The following is an 18150-nucleotide window of genomic DNA, read 5'->3' as shown; positions in this document are numbered from 1 at the left end:
TTGGGTTTCAGTTCCCAGCTGTGGACCTATACCACTTGTCAGCAGCCATGCTGTGGCAATGACCCACATACAAAATAGAGGAAGACTGGCAAAGAGGTTAGCTCAGGGACAATCTTCCTCAAGCAACAAGATGTTAGCTCAGGGCAAATCTTACTCAGCAAAAAAAAAAAAAAAGGCTTCTACTATCTCATTTGTTTGTCCCATTACTTTATGGGTTCCCTGAAGACAGAGTCCACACTTTATTCTTTTGTATTCCCTGCACCTAGCACAGTAGCTGGCACATGGAAAGGCCTTAATAAAGGTTTGTTAACTGATTTCATAAAAACGTCAAAGAAACACAAAATAATCACACAAAACCAGGCTTATAAGCAAGTGTTAATCCTTCTAGTATTTTTCCCTGTAGCTATCCAGTATCCACTAAATGGCAGAATCTCTTGCCAAATATCTATCATTTGCGACTTTTTTTTTTTTTTTAAGGATTGGCACCTGGACTAACAACTGTTGCCCATCTATTTTTTTTTTCTGCTTTATCTCCCCAAACCCCCCCCTACACAGTTGTCTTTCTTGGTTGCAGGCACTTCTAGTTGTGGCATGTGGGATGCCGCCTCAACGTGGCCTGACGAGCGGTGCCATGTCCGTGCCCAGGATCCGATCCCTGGGCCGCTGCAGCGGAGCATGCTAACTTAACCACCCGGCCACAGAGCTGGCCCCCATTTGCGACTTCTTTCTTTCCAGTAAACCAACTTTAAAGTGGGTATCAGTAACCTGACAGTATCTGCCTTTGGTTGCTTCTAATTCACAAAGGGAGTGCTTCTTTCACAGAGCACTTCCATTTTCCCACCTCCCTTCTTAAAGGGGACAGATCCATTCACTCATCAACAGACTCACTGAGGACACGCTGAGGAACGCTGTGCTAGGAAGAAAAAGCAAATAAGCCACACTTCCTGCCTTTAAGGAGGTCACAGTCTAGCTGGGGAGTCAGTGAATATGTGAGAAGAGCCACAGGAGAAGCCTGTACACTTGAGGGCAAGGAGAACAAGAGACAGTGAATGAAAGCCAGACTGGAGACTGCAGGAAGGGTTTTAAGAAGATCTCTCCCGACACACCCTAATTATCTCGAGACCAGTTATTTTTAGGAACGTATTACTTTTAGAAGAATTGATATTTTTCATAGCTCAGTTACTGAAAGGGCTGCCACAGCAATGAAGGATGGCAATTTCCAAACCCTGGGAGAATCAGAATAAGGAAACTAAGGAGAAAGGGTTCCGTTTCGCTTCCTTTCCATCAGCCTCCAACTCACTCAGCCTTAGAGTGGCTTTCTGTGAAAGAAATTAATTGATTCAGGATTAATCGTGGCTGAGCCGTGTTGAAGGAACTATTCAGGTCAATGAGCATCACTTGGCTCTAAGTATGCACTTTTTTTCCACTAGCCACAGTGAATTTCATATTTAATGGGGTTAGAATTGTCTGGAAAGATCACTTACGCTCTCAAATTTTCCATCTGTCTAAAAAAATTAAGCACTACAGAAGGGGGAAAAAGTATAAGAAGCAATTCTTGTCCTCAGGAATTTCCAGTCTATTGAGGGAAAGAAAGAATACACACTAACATTACAATACAGCATATTATAAAGTGCCACACGAGGGATGAGGCCAGTAAGGGTTTGGACACACTGAGAGCAGAGGTGAGAGAGATCACTTCAAGTTTAGGGGGCGGGATCTGTGTTTAGTCTTAAAGCACATATAATATTTGAGAATGCAGAAAGGAGGAAAAGGACAGTGCAAGGCATACCATAGGGCAGTAGTTTCTGGAACTATAAAACTCGTGGGTCATTGACCTTTCGAAACTATTGAAGGGCACTAACATCACGGTTATAACCTTTTTATTTGGCAAATCCCAACATTTAAAAAACAATTACTATAATTAATTCATTCTAAAATGCACTGGGGCTGGCCCGGTGGCGCATCGGTTAAGTTCGCACATTTGGCTTCAGCGGCCCGGCGTTCGCCGTTTTGGATCCCAGGTGCGGACATGGCACCACTTGGCAAGCTATGCTGTGGCAGGCGTCCCACATATAAAGTAGAGGAAGATGGGCACGGATGTTAGCTCAGGGCCAGTCTTCCTCAGCAAAAAGAGGAGGATTGGCAGCAGATGTTAGCTCAGGGCTAATCTTCCTCAAAATAAATAAATAAATAAAATACACTTAAAAAAAATCAGGATTATATCTTACAGACATTGGCATCTTCCAATCAGTGGCTATAGGCCCAGCAGTCTTGATGTTATCACTGCCTGCATAATTTTTAGACTACCTTAACCAATTTAATTTGCTAATATTTTCCTTTTTATATAAGCACAAGAGTAATAGAAAGTAAAACTCTTATGTTTAAATAAGTCTAAAAGATCTCTTTTAATATACATAAAATAAAAATTATAAGTGATAAGAAAGCATGATGTCATAGTTTAATTGGCAACATTTTTCCTTTTAATTACCACATGATGGTCCACCTTACAACCAATGGCATCTAGATTTGATAAAATGAGATATCATCTATTACCACCATCGTTCCATAAAATAAAGGCATTTTAGCACCAGAAATCTAGGAGGGGCAGAGAATCAGAATAAAGAATAAAAATATCTTCTGCTATCCCCTCTTGCTCATTGCACTCTGCCCACACTGACTTCTAGCAGGGTTCTGCAACAGGTCTGAGATTCTGCCCTACTTACAAGCCTGTGACTATTTCAAGGATGCTGGCAGACGACATGAGACTCCTGGGCCAGAAACAAAGGACTGCATTACTCAGCAAAAGCAGTAGTCAGAGCTTCATGTTAGAGCTGGTTCTGTGTCTCCCAAATCCCACGGAGGCAAAACAGGTGAGTCTGGATGGATATCTGCATACACAGCGAACTACATTAAGGGAGAGGAACGCTGAGGTTGGGGAATCTACCGCCTTTTTTTTTTTTTAAAGATTGGCACTTGAGCTAACAACTGTTGCCAGTCTTCTTTGTTTTTTCTTTTTCTTCTTCTTCTTCTCCCCAAAGCCGCCCAGTACATAGCTGTATATTCTAGTTGTGAGTGCCTCTGGTTGTGCTATGTGAGACACTGCCTCAGTGTGGCTTGATGAGCGGTGCCATGTCCGCACCAGGGATCCAAACTGGCGAAACCCCCGGCCACTAAACCGGAGCACATGAACTTAACCACTCAGCCATGGGGCCAGCCCCAATCTACTGCTTTTATGGTGAGCAGTAAACAAGTCTGCTCTCTGTCTTGGGGGAGATGCTACCTCATCCTTCAAAGTTGCTCGCTGCAAACACAATCCAGAGAAATAGCCTGGGTAGACGCTCAGAGCCTTGCATTCTTGGCATATCCAGCAAAAATGTGCAGAGATGCTCAGGGCCCATAGTAGATTGCCTCTCCCAGCAGCCTCCTGACTAGTCAGTTCTTTAACACGTCAGGCCTGCTCTTGCCTCATGCCTTTGCAGTGGCTGTTCCCCTTGCCTAGAAAGCTCTTCTTCAGACATTAGCATGAGTCTTCAAGTCTTTGCTCAAACGTCACCTTCACGATAAGGCCTATCCCCTTCACTCCTGTCTCACCCTATTTTATCTTCCCACAGCACTTATCACCTTCTAACATGCTGTATAATGTACTTATTAGTTATGTTTACATTTATTGTCTGCCTCTCCCGACCCTTTCTCGCTAGAATGTAAACTCCACAGTTGTATGGTAGGCAGAATTCTAAGATGGCCCTAGCGCACACACCTTGTAAACTGCCTCCCCTTGAGCGAGGGCGGAACCTGTACATACGATGGCTATTGCTCCCAGGATGGTATGTTACATAGCAAAGGAGATTTTGCTGATGTAATTAAAGTTACTAATTAGCTAACTTTGAGGTAATAGAAAAGGAGATTATACAGGTGGCCTGGACTTAATCAGAGGAGCCATTTAAATCTCGGTCTAGAGGTCAGAGAAAGAGGAAGTGAGAGATTCCGAGTGGGAGAGGGCCTACTGAAGGAGCCCCAGGGCAGGGAAGGCAGGTGGGCCTCTAGAAGCTGAGAACCACTGCAAGGGAACAGTTAGCAAGAAAGTGGACACCTCAGTCCTACAATTGCATTTAAATGAATTCTGCCAACGACCTGAATAAGCCTAGAAGAGAACTATGAGCCTCAGATGAATGGCAGACCCAGATGACATCTCAATTTCAACTATGTGACCCCCTGAGCAGAGAATCCAGCTAAGCCCAGCCCAGGCTTCTGATCTAGAGAAATTGGGAGATGATAAATGGGTGTTGATTTAAGCCACTAAATTTGTGGTCATTTGTGATAAAGCAACAGAAAACAACGGTGCAGGGATTTGGGCCTATTTTACTCACTGATATATCCCCAAGACCTAGAACATGCCTAGCATGTAATAGGCACTTGGTAAATATTTATTGAAGGAATTTAAGTAGAATTAATTTAGTCTTAGGAAAATATCACCTTCTTATCTTTCGTATGTGCTTCAAATCTATAAAAACTTCATACTTTCTGTAGACAAACATTTAATGAACTAGAGCCACAGTTCTTCTGTTTAGACATAAGCTGTTTGAGGGTAAGCAAAGGCTTTATCTACACTCTCCAACAGTCAGATGCCGCGAGGACCTCCCAGGCTGTCAAATAAGCTCGGTGTCTCAACTCCCAACAATCCACCAGGCAAACTCAAAGCATCACAGTAGCTCTAGTTTTCCTAAACACAGCAGTGCTCTACTTAAAAAAAATAAATACGTAAGGTTGTCATAAGAAAGTTTAAGCTTACAACATAAAGAAACTCAGTGGAGGTTATTTACACTGTAAAAATGACCTCTAATTTCATAATGGTATCTAGTGTAAATCATCCTCAAATATCCATTTTGCATGGGATGAAGGCACACTTCAGTCTATTAAAGTGGTCCAGTCCATGCACTTATTCAGCAATTATGTATTGAGGACCTACTATGTGCTACATGCTGAGGATCAAGTGGTGAGCAAAAGAATTCATTAAGTTTACTCTCTCAAAGGGAGACAAATATTAAACCAATTCATGATTGTATATATATATAAACAGACATACACACGCAAGTACAAAAGTGCCGTGCAAGATCAGTAAAGGGGGCCATAATTTGAATTGTGGTCTCAGAGAAGGCCTGAGGATGAGGAGTTAGCCAGCCAGGGAGCCACAGAAATAACCCAAAGAATGAGGAAAAGAAAGATCATCTTATGGCATTGTTGTTCACAATCAATGAGCAGGAATGTAGAGCACTTTACTCAGTAGGTGCCCCATAAAAGTTGTTCAATACAACTCAACTTCCTGCTCACGTGTACTGCTCAGCTCCCAGGAAGAGCTCCCAAGAGTCCTGAGAGCTCCGTTAAATACCTAGTAGTTAAAGAGGGCCGTACACAGAAAGCTACGTTGAGTGCAGTGGGCTTTTCTGAGGAAGATTAGCCCTGAGCTAACATCTGCTGCAATCCTCCTCTTTTTGCTGAGGAAGACTGGCCCTGAGCTAACATCTGTGCCCATCTTCCTCTATTTTATGTGTGGGATGCCTGCCACAGCATGGCTTGATAAGACATGCATAGGTCCCTGCCCAAGATCCTGGCCATCGAACCCTGGGTCGCCAAAGCGGAGCACACGAACTTAACTGCTAAGCCACTGGGCCGGCCGCTGAGTGCAGTGGTTTTAATTGCTAAGAAACGTAGAGCCTTGCACAGTGTAAAACCTCAAAAGACAGTGGCTATGTTTATTCATTTACTGATTTTTACACCCCTGATAGTACTGGAAAATATCTAGGTAACTTTAACTACTTATGACCTATGAATTCAAGCACCCCCCCGTGCTGGGTTTCTGGGATGGAGAATGCTCCATGGTGAAGTGTGGGCATACACAGCCCTGTCACAGCCTTATAAACACCTGACATACTGTATACATGTTTATTGTGTGTCTCCTCCCTCTAGAAAGTAAGCTCCATGAGGACAGGTATTTTGGCCTGTTTTGTTCACTGCCATATTCCTGGCACCTAGAACAATGCCGGCAGCTCGTAAGCACTTGACAAATATTTGTTAAGTGAATGAATGGTCTCCGACCAATGTTGCTTTCATATGTTTTTTTTAACTTTTGGAGTCAAGTGATGGATGGAGGCAGAAGAGATGTTGTACTCAGACGTACAGAAGAAGGGAATTGCTTCCTTCAAGATTTCCCCCTCTATTTTGGCCATTTGCTTGCCCATGGTGCATGGCTCTTTCCCGCCTCTCTGTAAGAGGACTGTACAGCCCCACCTGTTACCCCAGGACATGCAAGCACTCACACAGGCAGAGTATCCCCTCCTCCACCAGCACCCCAATGTCAGGGCTGGCTGCTTTGGCAACAGGAGCATGAGCACATAAGGAAAGTGAGAAACGTGCCACATCCCAGCAGGACTCTGAGACTGACGGTGTGGTGGGCTCTGTGTCTTGCTCTTTCCTCTTGCTCACGAAAACAGCATGCTCCATCTCTGGGCTGCTCCTTCAGCCTGGACCCCAGACTTAAGACCCCGCCCACCCACAGCCGACATGTAATGTGAGTGAGAAATAGATGTGCATTATTGTAGGCCATTGAAATATAGGGGTTGTTACTGCAGCAAAGCTAACACACCAATTATGAACTATTTGAGGGGGTAAGAATTAAGGAGAGATGGGAAAACTTAAGAAAACTAAGAAAGCTGTCCTCAAAAACTCCCTAGAGAAGAAATAAAGACTATGTCTCAAATTATAATTTAAGTAAATGAGAGAATGAGTTCATTTGCAAAGATTAATTTATACACAGTTCTCAGGAACATACCTTTTATAGAAGTCTACATGCCCATACTTTATTAAAATACTTTAATATTAGAAAGTCAAACCTTGAAATGAACTGAAGAAGGTGACAATGTTGGGATGTTTCATCTTTGCCAGGAGAATGACTTCTTTCTTTGAAGCTTCTTTTTCTTGGATGGGCATCTAAATTATATTGAGACAGAGCAGTCTGTTAAGATAACTTGCTTTTAAGAGCATGCTTTCTGCTCACTGCCACCTAAAATTCTCCAGCATTTCACTGGCTTTTAAAGACACTTCTGAAACTGGTCTCTCAATGGCAGGAACTAACTTTTCCAGAATTAGCAGAGTGTCTTATACCTGATCAATGGTTTGTCAATGACAATCATAATCAAGAAAATAAATATTTACTGTGAAGTTTTGCTGTACTAAAAACTCAAGTGGAGTGGTGGTACTGTGTTATAATTATTTAGGCATCTGGAGGAAAGTTATTTGAATATTTATCTTTCAGCAGCAAAGGAATACTTTATAAAAATGTAATGTTCCAGCAGCAATCAGGGCTGAGAAGAAACAAATGAAATCTAATAAAAGAAAGTGTGTCAAAGATCACATAAATCAGACCAGTAAAGTTCTGTAGTAAGACTACATTTTTCATTTTCAAATAAAAATTGTCTCTTGTGACTTCATTTTAGATTTGCTATATTTTCTTATTATTCTGTTTATCTTCTATGGACAACACTTTTCAAACATTTTGGTGCTAAAGCCACCGGCCACACCTCTTACCTACCTTTTCTTCCTCATTCCTGACACTATGCCAACTTGTCATTTCTACCCTGACTTCTGGCGCCTGGCTGTCCCACATGTCTAGCCTCCACGGGTCACCTGTTCCTCTCCACCACTCCCTCTGTAAGGTTCTTCAACTTCGGCCCACACGTAATGTGTGAGTTCCCAACTTTCTCACCCTTATTTAAAGAATTTTTAAAAAATTAACATTCTCAGTCCCAGCTTTACTGCCTCCTAGCCATGATTCCTTCCGTGTTATTTAAATCTTCTAAGCTTCAGTATCTTCTGCCCCAATTTAAATTGCATAGTTGGTACAAATGAGTTCCAAAACAAAAATAACTGAATTACTCCTACCAGATTGATAGACTTAGCTACTTTCCTTTTAACTACTATTTTTAGCTTTTTTTTAAAGATTTTATTTTTCCTTTTTCTCCCAAAGCCCCCAGGGTACATAGTTGTGTATTTTCAGTTGTGGGTCCTTCTAGTTGTGGCATGTGGGATGCTGCCTCAGCATGGCTTGACGAGTGGTGTCATGTCCGCACCCAGGATTCGAACCAACGAAACCCTGGGCTGCCAAAGCAGAGCGCACGAACTTAACCACTCGGCAATGGGGCCAGCCCTTAACTACTATTTTTCAAAAGAATAGTATAAACAAAATTAAAAGGCAAACATAGGTAGGTAATTGCATTTTTATAATTAGGTAAAAATACTAGAACATATATGATAAAGATTTTTGTGTTTTTAATATATAAGGATTTCTGACAAATTAATAAGAAAAAAAGGCAAACACATCAATAGAAATTTGGAAAAATACATGAATAGGCAACTTGCAAAAAAGAAAAGAAAAACGGCTGATAGAAAAAAAAATTCAACCTCATTCAGTAATCAAAAGAACAAGGACTAAAACGAAACTTGATACAATGTTTCATCTGTGAAATTGGCAAAGACAAAAAGAATGTTAATGTACACTTTTCTCCAGAAAGCAGCAAAGCGGACACTCATACTTCTGGTGTAAGTATATAAATTGGTAAAATCTTTCTAGGAAGGCAATTTTACAATATGTAATAAGAAACTTTAAAATGCTCCTATTTTTGACTTACTAATTTTTCTAGAAATTTATCCAAAGAAAATAATCAGAAATGCCTGAGGATTCTCATATAAAAGGCTTCATTATTGGGCTGGCCCAGTGGTGCAGTGGTTAAGCACATTCCGCTTTGGTGGCCCGGGGTTTGCTGGTTCGGATCCCAGGTGCAGACAAGGCACCGCTTGGCAGGCCATGCTGTGATAGGTGTCCCATATATAAAGTAGAGGAAGATGGGCATGGATGTTAGCTCAGGGCCAGTCTTCCTCAGCAAGAAGAGGAGGATTGGCAGCCAATGTTAGCTCAGGGCTAATCTTCCTCAAAAAAAAAAAAATGCCTTTACTACAGTATTTTATTATTAGTTTTTTAATTACTCTAATAATACACACTGACTTTAAAAAACATTTTGTGACATAGTAGGGAATAAGATAAAAGTGAAACTTCTCCTTTTCCTCCCCACTCATTCCATGAGTTCTTATTCTCTAGGGGTAATTGCTGTTAATTGTTAGACCTTTTTATTTAATGTATGTATAGGTAAACATATATACATAGTTTGTTTAATAAAAATGACATATTCTACATATTAGATGTTATTTAATCATGGCAAAAAATATCAAACAACATAATTGTCTGAAAATAGAAAAAGAGACAAATTAGTTTTGTTTTTTTCATGAAGAAGATTTGCTCTGAGCTAACATCTGTGGCAATTTTCCTCTATTTTGTATGTGGGATGCCACCACAGCATGGCTTGATGAACAGTGTGTAGGTCCACATCTGGGATCCAAACCCATGAACCCCAGGCTGCCAAAGCGGGGCACACAAACTTAACCACTATGCCACCGAGCCAGCCCTGATAAATTAGGTATTTTTAACCTGATGTCATACTATACAGTCATGAAAAATCAAGGCAAGCAATGTGCCATAGTAGAAAGAGCAGAGGAAGCATTAGAAGAATCTGCTGGTTACTATGCATCATTGAGCAAGTTATTCAACCTCTTTGAGTCTCGGCTCTTTCACCCACAATGAGATCTAACTTTTAGGGTTATTGTGAGAATTTAATAAGTAGATACATGTAAAATACCTAGGATGCCATGATATATGAGAGGCACCCAGTAAGTGGTGACCATTATCATTGTTATTGTGAACATTTAATATTATTAAATAAGAACATTTTATTATATGAAAACATCGAATGACATGATAAAATATACATAATATATTGCTAAATGTAAAAAGCTGCTATAAAAGAGTATACCCACCATGACATCAATCATTCTAATAACTTATAAAGTACATTTACGCATTAAATATAGCCTTGAGAGAAATTTACCATAATGTTAAAAGCAATTACGAGAGAGGTTATAAGTGATTTTTATTTTCCTCCATATGGCCTTATTTTCCCCTTTGGTTCTTTTCCAAATGTCTATAATGAACATTTTTATTTTTATAATCAAGAAAAGATACAACACATTTTTGGAGGCAAGACATGAAAGAATATGCTTGATAATAGTAGGATGATGATAGAAAATACTGGCTTTTTGGTACCTGTAAGAAAATAAGCAATTTAAGTTTTGGGGTCTAGAGTTTCCTGAGTGGAGGGTGTTGGAGAGATGAGAAGAAATATACATTTCTCTAGGAAACAAGTAATGAAAAACTACATTAGAGTAGAAAGGAAGAAAGAAGTAGTAATGAATGTTAATACTGTGACCCAGGTGTTGCTAGGCAAATTTGATAACATAAAGAGATACGGGAAAGCGAGAATAATAGGGCCTAATGTAACAGTCTGCTTATTTATGGCATGGCGACTAAGGTGGTTCATGAGTAAAAGGATGAAAAAAGTTAGTGCTGTATTAGAAAAATAGTCAATTTTTATCTATACTAAAGAATGGGAGAGATGTTATGAAATGCATTAATATCTATTTTTATAGAGGATTCACGTCCCAAATAGTTTTTTCTTTATTTAGCATTAGAATGGTTTTCTAATTCCTAAGTATGTACCAGCTTAACAACAGAGCTGAAGGGTCTGCAAGTATCTATCCATTGAATCATTTATCCGGTAAGGATTTATTGAACACCTACTGGTGCCAAGAATTAGTAGCAATACTAAGATGAATGAAACATGGATTCTGCCTGCATAGAACATACAGTTTAATAAGGGGAGAAGGCACAAAATAAACAACTAAAGCACATCAAAGTAGAAAGCAATCGGCACCATAACAGCGGTACTGATAAAAAGCTATGGGGTTTACAAAGAAAGAAGATTAGTACTTGGGGTGGGAAGGTCCTGGAAGGCATGCTGGAGCTCAGCCCAATCAAGTGGGATCTTGATGGTTGGAGATGGGCAGGCAAACCCCCCTTGGAAGAGACAGCCTCACAGGCAAGCACAGAGGCTGGAGTGCAAAGGTTCTGTACGTGGTTCCCCTTGGGGAAGGATATGTGAAAGGAAGGCTGGGAGTGGAATTTGGGTACAAATCAGAGAGGGTGTCAAAACTTATGTGAAGAGTGAAACAATATAAAAGCATAAGGCAAAAATTACTCACAATCCCATATTCCACCCAGGGAATAACAATCTAGTATGTCTTCTTTTCTTTGTATGCATGTGAATGTTTGTGTGGATATATACATACCTATATATATTTTTACAAAGATTGCATCACACATACTATTTTCTCGATGAGCAAAAGTTGTGATATTTCCCATGTCAATACTTCACCTATAACAGGATTTCTTAGAGCCACTTAGTTTTTTATAAATTGCTTAGCCAATCCCCTACTGTTGGACAATTTAAGTTGTTTTCTGACTGTCTGTACATCTCTGGGTATTTCCTTGGAATAAACTCCCAAAAGTAGAACTACTGTGTCCTAGGCTGTGTACTTTTTTCCTATTATTTTTCAAAATGAAGATAGCTTTTTCTGCTTACACAAATAATACAATTCATAATTTTAAAAACATAATATGCGCTCCATATTAAAAATTCTGACAATGCAGAAAGGAATGACAGAGGTGAAATCCTACCACTCAGCAATAATCACTGTAAATGCTATATGTGTTTGTGTGTATGACATTAACAGTACACATATAGACACACAACAGTTTGTGGTCTGATTTTTTTCATCTTTACAACATATTGTGGACCTTACTCCTTGTCAATAATACAAACAGGGCAGGGGTCTTCTAAGGCTGTGATACATATTGATAAACTCCTTTCAGGGTAGTATCAATTTACCCTCCCCTCAGCAGAATAAGAGAGGGCCTGCTTTCCTCTACTTTTATACTCTTTTTAATTCTCCCCAATTGTATAAGTGAAAAGTGGTATTTATTGATTTTCATTTCTGAAGTTATTGAGTTTGAAATTTTTATATGACCACTTCTTTGGTTATAGGTTTTGTCTTTTTATTGATTTATAAAAGGCTAGCACCTTTTAGTCAATACTTGCAAATCTTTTTGGCATTTTGTCAATTTTCTTTCAATTTATTCATAGTGTTCTTTGCCATAGAAGTTTTATATTTTTACGTAATCCAACCTAGCCATCTTTCCCTTTATGACTTCTGTTTCAATGAAGGCATAGATGGAGCATTATCAAAATTGATCCAAGTAACCCGAGGGCTTAGGCACTGACAAAGGGAATGAAGCAAATTCAAGGGAGAGAAAGAGTCAACAGGATTTAGCAAATAATTGGATGTGGAGAGAGAAAAAAATTCACAGATGACCCAAAGGTTTTGAGCCTGGATATCACAAAGCCATTGATATCATGAACACAGTGCAGCACACAGCAGGTGACATGCGTCTGCTTAGAAAGAGGAGAGATTTCTACTTTGTTTGGGGTACATCTGTGGTAGCTAGCTTCCAAGATGGTCCTCAATGATCCTCGCTCAGAGTTCTTGATGAGCACAAACTGCGAGATAATAAATGTTTATTGTATAAGCCATTAAGTTTAGGGTAATACGGTACGCAGCGATACATTATTAACACAGATATTTACTTGAAGTTGTCTAGCTGGCAGATGAAATGTAGACCTTGGGAGCAGGAAGATATCAGGGCTAGAGAGACAGTTTTTAAGAGTGAGCTGCTTAGCAGTAAAGATTGAAGCGAGGCAATTGCCAGTGGACAATGTACAGAAAGAGAAGAGATAAGAAAAGGACAGATGGTTGGGGACATACAGAGAGTGAGCAGACAGAAGGGCCTGAGAAAGAGCAATTAGATAAACAAAAGAGATGGAGCAGAATAATGTCATGGAAGGAGCTCTTCAGGCCACTAGAATAAGAGGTCATTAGAAGGATGCCAAGGATCCATGAAAAGGGGCCTATGTTGGTAAATAAAGCATTCCCTCTGAAGGTAATTGTCTACACAGGAGCTTTCATGTAAGTTTGGGTAGCCCTCTTTTTTTTTCCAATTTTAAAAATGGTGATAAAATATTTATAACATAAAATTTATACCATTTTAACCATTTTTAAGTGTACAATTCGGTGGCATTGACTACATTCACATTGTACAACTTGAGGAGTTCATTTTCCATATTTTTGTTGTTGTTGTTGTTGAGGAAGATTAGCGCTGAGCTAACTGCTGCCAATCCTCCTCTTTTTGCTGAGGAAGACTGGCCCTGAGCTAACATGCGTGCCCATCTTCCTCTACTTTATACGTGGGACGCCTACCACAGCATGGCTTATCAAGCGGTGCCATGTCCACACCCGGGATGCAAACTGGCGAACCCTGGGCTGCGGAAGCGTAACATGTGCGCTTAACCGCTGCGCCACCGGGCCGGCCCCTTGCATACATTTTGTATGAAATTTTTTCTGCTACTCTCATTTATAAATTCTCTGGAAGGCAACCAACAAGACTCGCCTTAAAATTAATTCTAGCATACCACGGACATTGTTGTCCCAATATATTTTAAAACAAACATATCCCTAGAGAGGGTGACAGAAACACTGACCAAGGGGAGTTTAGCAAAAATTGTTCCTTTTTAATTAAATATACTTAATTATTTTCCAAACTCATTAAACTAACAATATTTGGTTTTCCTCCATTCAATAAATATTTTTGAGATCTGTTATGCGCCGGGTGCTGTTCTCCACGTTGAGGGAGACAGACAATAAACAAGTGAAGAAATAAGTGAGCAAAGTCATTTCAGATCATTATCAAAGCTATTAAGAAAGTAAACCAAGGGGGTTTGATAGGAGTGATTGAGGCTGGGGATCCTTGGCTAGGATGTTTGGGGAAGGCCCCCTTGTGGAGGTGAGCTGAATAAGAAGAGAAGGTCAGAGGAGGTGCACCACCCCAGGCCAAACAGAAAGTGGAAGCAGGGGCCAGCCCTGTGGCCTAATGGTTAAGTTTCCCGTGCTCCACTTTGGTGGCCCGGGCTGGTTCCCAGGTGTGGACCTACACCACTCAGCAGCAGCCATGCTGTGGGGGCATCCCACATACAAAATAGAGAAAGATTGGCACAGATGTTACCTCAGGGTGAATCTTCCTCAAGCAAAAAGAGAAACATTGGCACAGATGTTAGCTCAGGGTGAATCTTCCTCAGCAGAAAAAAAAAGAAGAAAGAGAAATAGAGGAGGGTGAGGCCTCATAGGCCTTGCAGGCCACAATAAGGAGGCATAGGAGTTAGAGATAGGATTTTATCTTCTTTATCTCTCTCTCTTTTTTTTAAAATAGGATCATTGGTTGTTGTTTGGACAACAGACTTAGGAGGCTGAGAGGACAATGGACTTAGGAGGTTGCTAACAAGGGTCCAATGAAGCTTAAAGTTCATACTTGTTCATACACACACAAAAATGTGTTTCCTCAGATGTTAGCTCAGGGACATCTTCCTCAAGGAAAAAGAGGAAGATTGGCAACAGGTGTTAGCTCAGGGCCAATCTTCCTCACCAAATGAATAGGAATTTTAACTTCTTAACGTACCTTTGCAAAATTGATCTCTTTTATAACACAGTGCTTGCTATCTGATTTCCCTTTGGCCAAGTATGCTTTCCCAAAGGCACCTTCCCCAATGGCCTTAATCACATCGTATTTATCCATGGTCTCCAATGCACAGAGGTTCCTGGAATTAGAGTAATGAAATTTTATTGCACACTTTTCATAAACACTAACAAATTCGCAAAATTGATCACTAAAATGTAAAAGAACTCATTTTGCTAAAACTTTCCCTCCAACCTCGCCAAGACAGGGTCACATAACTTTCCTTGCGGCCACAGGTAACCATCAAAGTGAGACAGATCTTCCTGGTAGGCTCCCAGCTCAGACTTGGGCTGTAGTTCAGCTTTGATACACTGTAGTGTTGTGATCTTAGGCAAGTCACTTTAACCTCGCAAAACCTCACTTTCCTAATTTCTAGAATGCAAATAACAATACCTAGTTTTGCACGTTTGTTCTGAGAATGAAAGATATAATGCCCGCGGTGCTCGGCATCTCTGTAAAGCAGGAATGTACCTACGCTTACATAGTTCTACAGTCCAACCTTGCTCAGTGGGAAGGTGCTGCCCCCTAGGGGACATTTTGGAAATTATGGAGTTTTTTCGTTCTCCGCAGAGACGGAGAGGCACTACGGGCATTAAGAAGTTCAGAAGCTGTTGGGGCCCGGGATACTGCGATTCTGAGATGCAAGGGACCGTCCCGCACAATAAAGGATTATCCCGCGGAGCTACAACCTTTGACAGTCTCCCCACACATTCATGTGCGTGGAAAAATCCGTTTATAATTATCTGCGGCTAGAACCAAACCCTATTTGACATCTACATACGAAGTATTTTTTGCGGTTTTAATTAACATTGCATTTTCGAGGAAGGCAACTACACGTAAATCAAGGCTTGGCTGCACCTTGTTTTATTTGGAAATTTTCCAAGAACTGCTGACCGTTTTTGGAAAATCACGCCCCCACTGGCCACGCTGCTCCCAGTAGCCGAGACCTAGCAGTTTGCAGCGGTCACGGTCAAGGGACTCCTGCCCGGGCGCGGGCCCCCGGCTGCTTCACTGTTTGTCCGAGTGTAGTGGTACCAAGCATTTACAGACGGAAGCGCAGATTTTATTATCAATTGTCTCCTTGCACATCTCCTTTTAATACAGTTAGGACATTATGCTGATTTTTAAAAGTTCAGTGAGCAGGCTGGTTACGTTTTTGAGTAACCTGTGTCTGGGTAGGAAGGGAGGCCAGCTCCGCAACCAGGAGAAGCTGGGGCCACCCGAGGACCGGGTTTTGAGGGAGGTGGTTGCGGAATCGGAACTGGAGGGCACCAGCGCGGGAATTGAGGGACTGCGACGCTGCCGCCCAGGTGGCACCGGGGGTAGAAGCCCCCAGGTTTCGGGAAAAATCCCTCTCCCTTAGGGAGACTCTGGGAGGCGGCCGGCGGACGGGCGGAGGAGCTCGCGCAGGGCTGGGAGCTTGGTGCTCCGCGCGTTGCCATGGAGATCGACGCGGCCCAGGGAGGGAGACCGCGTCCCTGCCGCCCCGGTCCCCCCGGCGGGGCTCCATCCCTTTCCCCGCGGCTCCCGGAGTCCCAGGGGCGGCTCAGGGTAAGGACCAAGGGCGGCGTGCCCGCAGCATACCTGCTCCGCCGGCTCCGCGGGGCGAGAGAGGCGTCCCGGCTGGATCCGGGTTCCTGGGGCTGCCGCGCCTCCGGGCGGCCGGGGCGGCGCCGCGCGAGGGAAGGCGGGCGGGGCGGCGAGAGGACCGGTCTACCTCGTCCACCAGGAAGAGGGGTCAGAGGCGAGGGAGTTTGGACACGTGACTGCTTCTTCCCGTTGCCTTAAGTCTAGACTCCTGTGCATAGCACTCAACAAGCACACCGCTTCTCGTTCTTGTTTACGGTGTGCCAGATGCTTTGCATACATCTCTATTTTTTGCACCAACCCAGCAAGGTAGTAGTCTCCCAGTTTTACAAATGAGCTAAACTGAGACAGGAAGAGTTTCTTGTGCACGGCTTCAAATACTTCAATAGATGGAGACTGGAACGGAATCTTGTTCTTTTGACAGAAGCTGGCAGCCTCCCATAGGATCCTCTTACAAAACTGGCCACTCTCCAGTGGTCTGGAAACGCGCTTCTCTCGCCCTCTCCACGCCCCGTTCCCCATCAAACTGCTATCTAAAACGTTTCACTACATGTTTGCGTAGTTAAAAGGGTAATTTTCAGCAATTATAAATATTGACACAAAACATATCCAAAGGAATCTAAATACCATGGCAATTTGAAACCCACCATCATCCTTTTTTTTTTTTAAAGTAAGCTCTTCTTTAAGAATCAGGAAGTTTACATCATTCCTTTCTCTCCTTGAACCACTATCTCCATAAGTAATGTTCTTCCTGCTTCAGAGTCTGATTGATCATCCAACTGTATAAATGGAACTTAATTTATATTTCCTAATCACAGGCTTTTATTTTTTGATTAAAAATAAATACTAGTACACAACTGATCAAAATAAAATATATCACAACATTGATACTTATTAAATATAAAAAGTAAAGTTGTATTGGCCATTCATCTGTTTGTTTTTGGTGAGGAAGATTGGCCCAGAGCTAACATCTGTTGCCAGTCTTCCTCTTTTTGCTAAAGGAAGATTATCCCTGAGCTAACATCTGTGCCCATCTTCCTCTGTTGTGTATGCGGGACGCCTCCACAGCATGGCTTGATAAGTGGTGTGGAGGTCCACGCCAGGAGCCAAGCCTGTGAACCCTGGGCCACCAACCCAGGGCAGCCAACCCTGGGCAGCGGAAGTGGCGCATGAACCACCAGCCCACTGGGCCACCCCACCATTCATCTCTTAAAGACCTTAATGAGCTTTCCTCTTCCTCCCCCTCATTAGTTCAATTGGTATCCATAGATAAGTGCTAACCTTTGCTGGAATAGACAAGGTTCAACACTGACTCTCTTCTGTTTTTCTTTATCTCTGTTTTAAAGCTGTAAGTGCTGTGAAACCTCATTCATAGAAGTAAATAGGAATTGGAAGTTTTGTTAAACCTGTCCCTCAATTCTTGCCTAATTGTACTTCAAGAATCCCTATAGTAATCTATCACTACAAATGGTTTCTAATCATCCATCAGAGTCTCTTGAAATTTCACTAAAAGCAAAACTCTGCAAACCATTTGACTTTCAAAAGGATTTCTCATCCAATCAAGACTCATTCAGTCTCTCAATAACTGTACATAATTCCCAGTTCCCTTTGTTTGATGGCTTGGAAATGTTTACACCCTGGGGCAGTGCTAAGATTTGAGAGGACTAAAAGATATAGAATACAGTAATTATGGAAACTGAATATCTAGAAATCACTTTAAAACTATCCCTGCCTACCTCAACTCTTGAAAAGTCTTCAAAAAAGTGGTAAAAAAAAAAAAAAAAGGAGCTAACATAAGCAACTTTGGGAAACAGAGGTTTGGCTGGAAACTGTAAGGGTAATGACAACAGGAACAATACATGAGCTCTGTGGTTGGGGATTGTTTCGCACAGTGGTATGCGTTAATAATTTGGAAACTGCTTTACGTGCATAACATGCAT

At 41.7% G+C, this 18150-nt stretch overlaps 1 protein-coding gene across 14 annotated transcripts in view; it reads right to left on the bottom strand.

Annotated features, from left to right (window-relative positions):
* The window catches only part of NEK5 (NIMA related kinase 5), a 62967-nt gene extending 46610 nt beyond the window's left edge, over window positions 1-16357 (bottom strand). For 10 of the 14 annotated variants that reach the window (XR_002801001.2, XR_011427719.1, XR_011427721.1 and 7 more), the window contains exons 1-3: window positions 16208-16357; window positions 14567-14705; window positions 6888-6984 (exon numbers count right to left, since the gene is read on the bottom strand). Coding sequence is in view for 5 of the 14 variants with exons in the window: in XM_014732064.3 (XP_014587550.2) it covers window positions 6888-6984; window positions 14567-14683 (214 nt within the window). In the remaining 9 variants the exon portion in view is untranslated. The remainder of the gene's footprint in view (window positions 1-6887; window positions 6985-14566; window positions 14706-16207) is intronic. The other 4 variants (XM_070239679.1, XM_070239681.1, XM_070239678.1 and 1 more) reach the window with 4 other exon arrangements.
* Between the last annotated feature and the right edge of the window lie 1793 nt (window positions 16358-18150).

Source organism: Equus caballus, chromosome 17 (assembly GCF_041296265.1).
Source record: "Equus caballus isolate H_3958 breed thoroughbred chromosome 17, TB-T2T, whole genome shotgun sequence".
In the NCBI taxonomy this organism is placed as follows: domain Eukaryota; kingdom Metazoa; phylum Chordata; class Mammalia; order Perissodactyla; family Equidae; genus Equus; species Equus caballus.
Note: the sequence above shows the minus strand (reverse complement) of the source record. Positions and strands in the feature narration are given on the sequence as shown.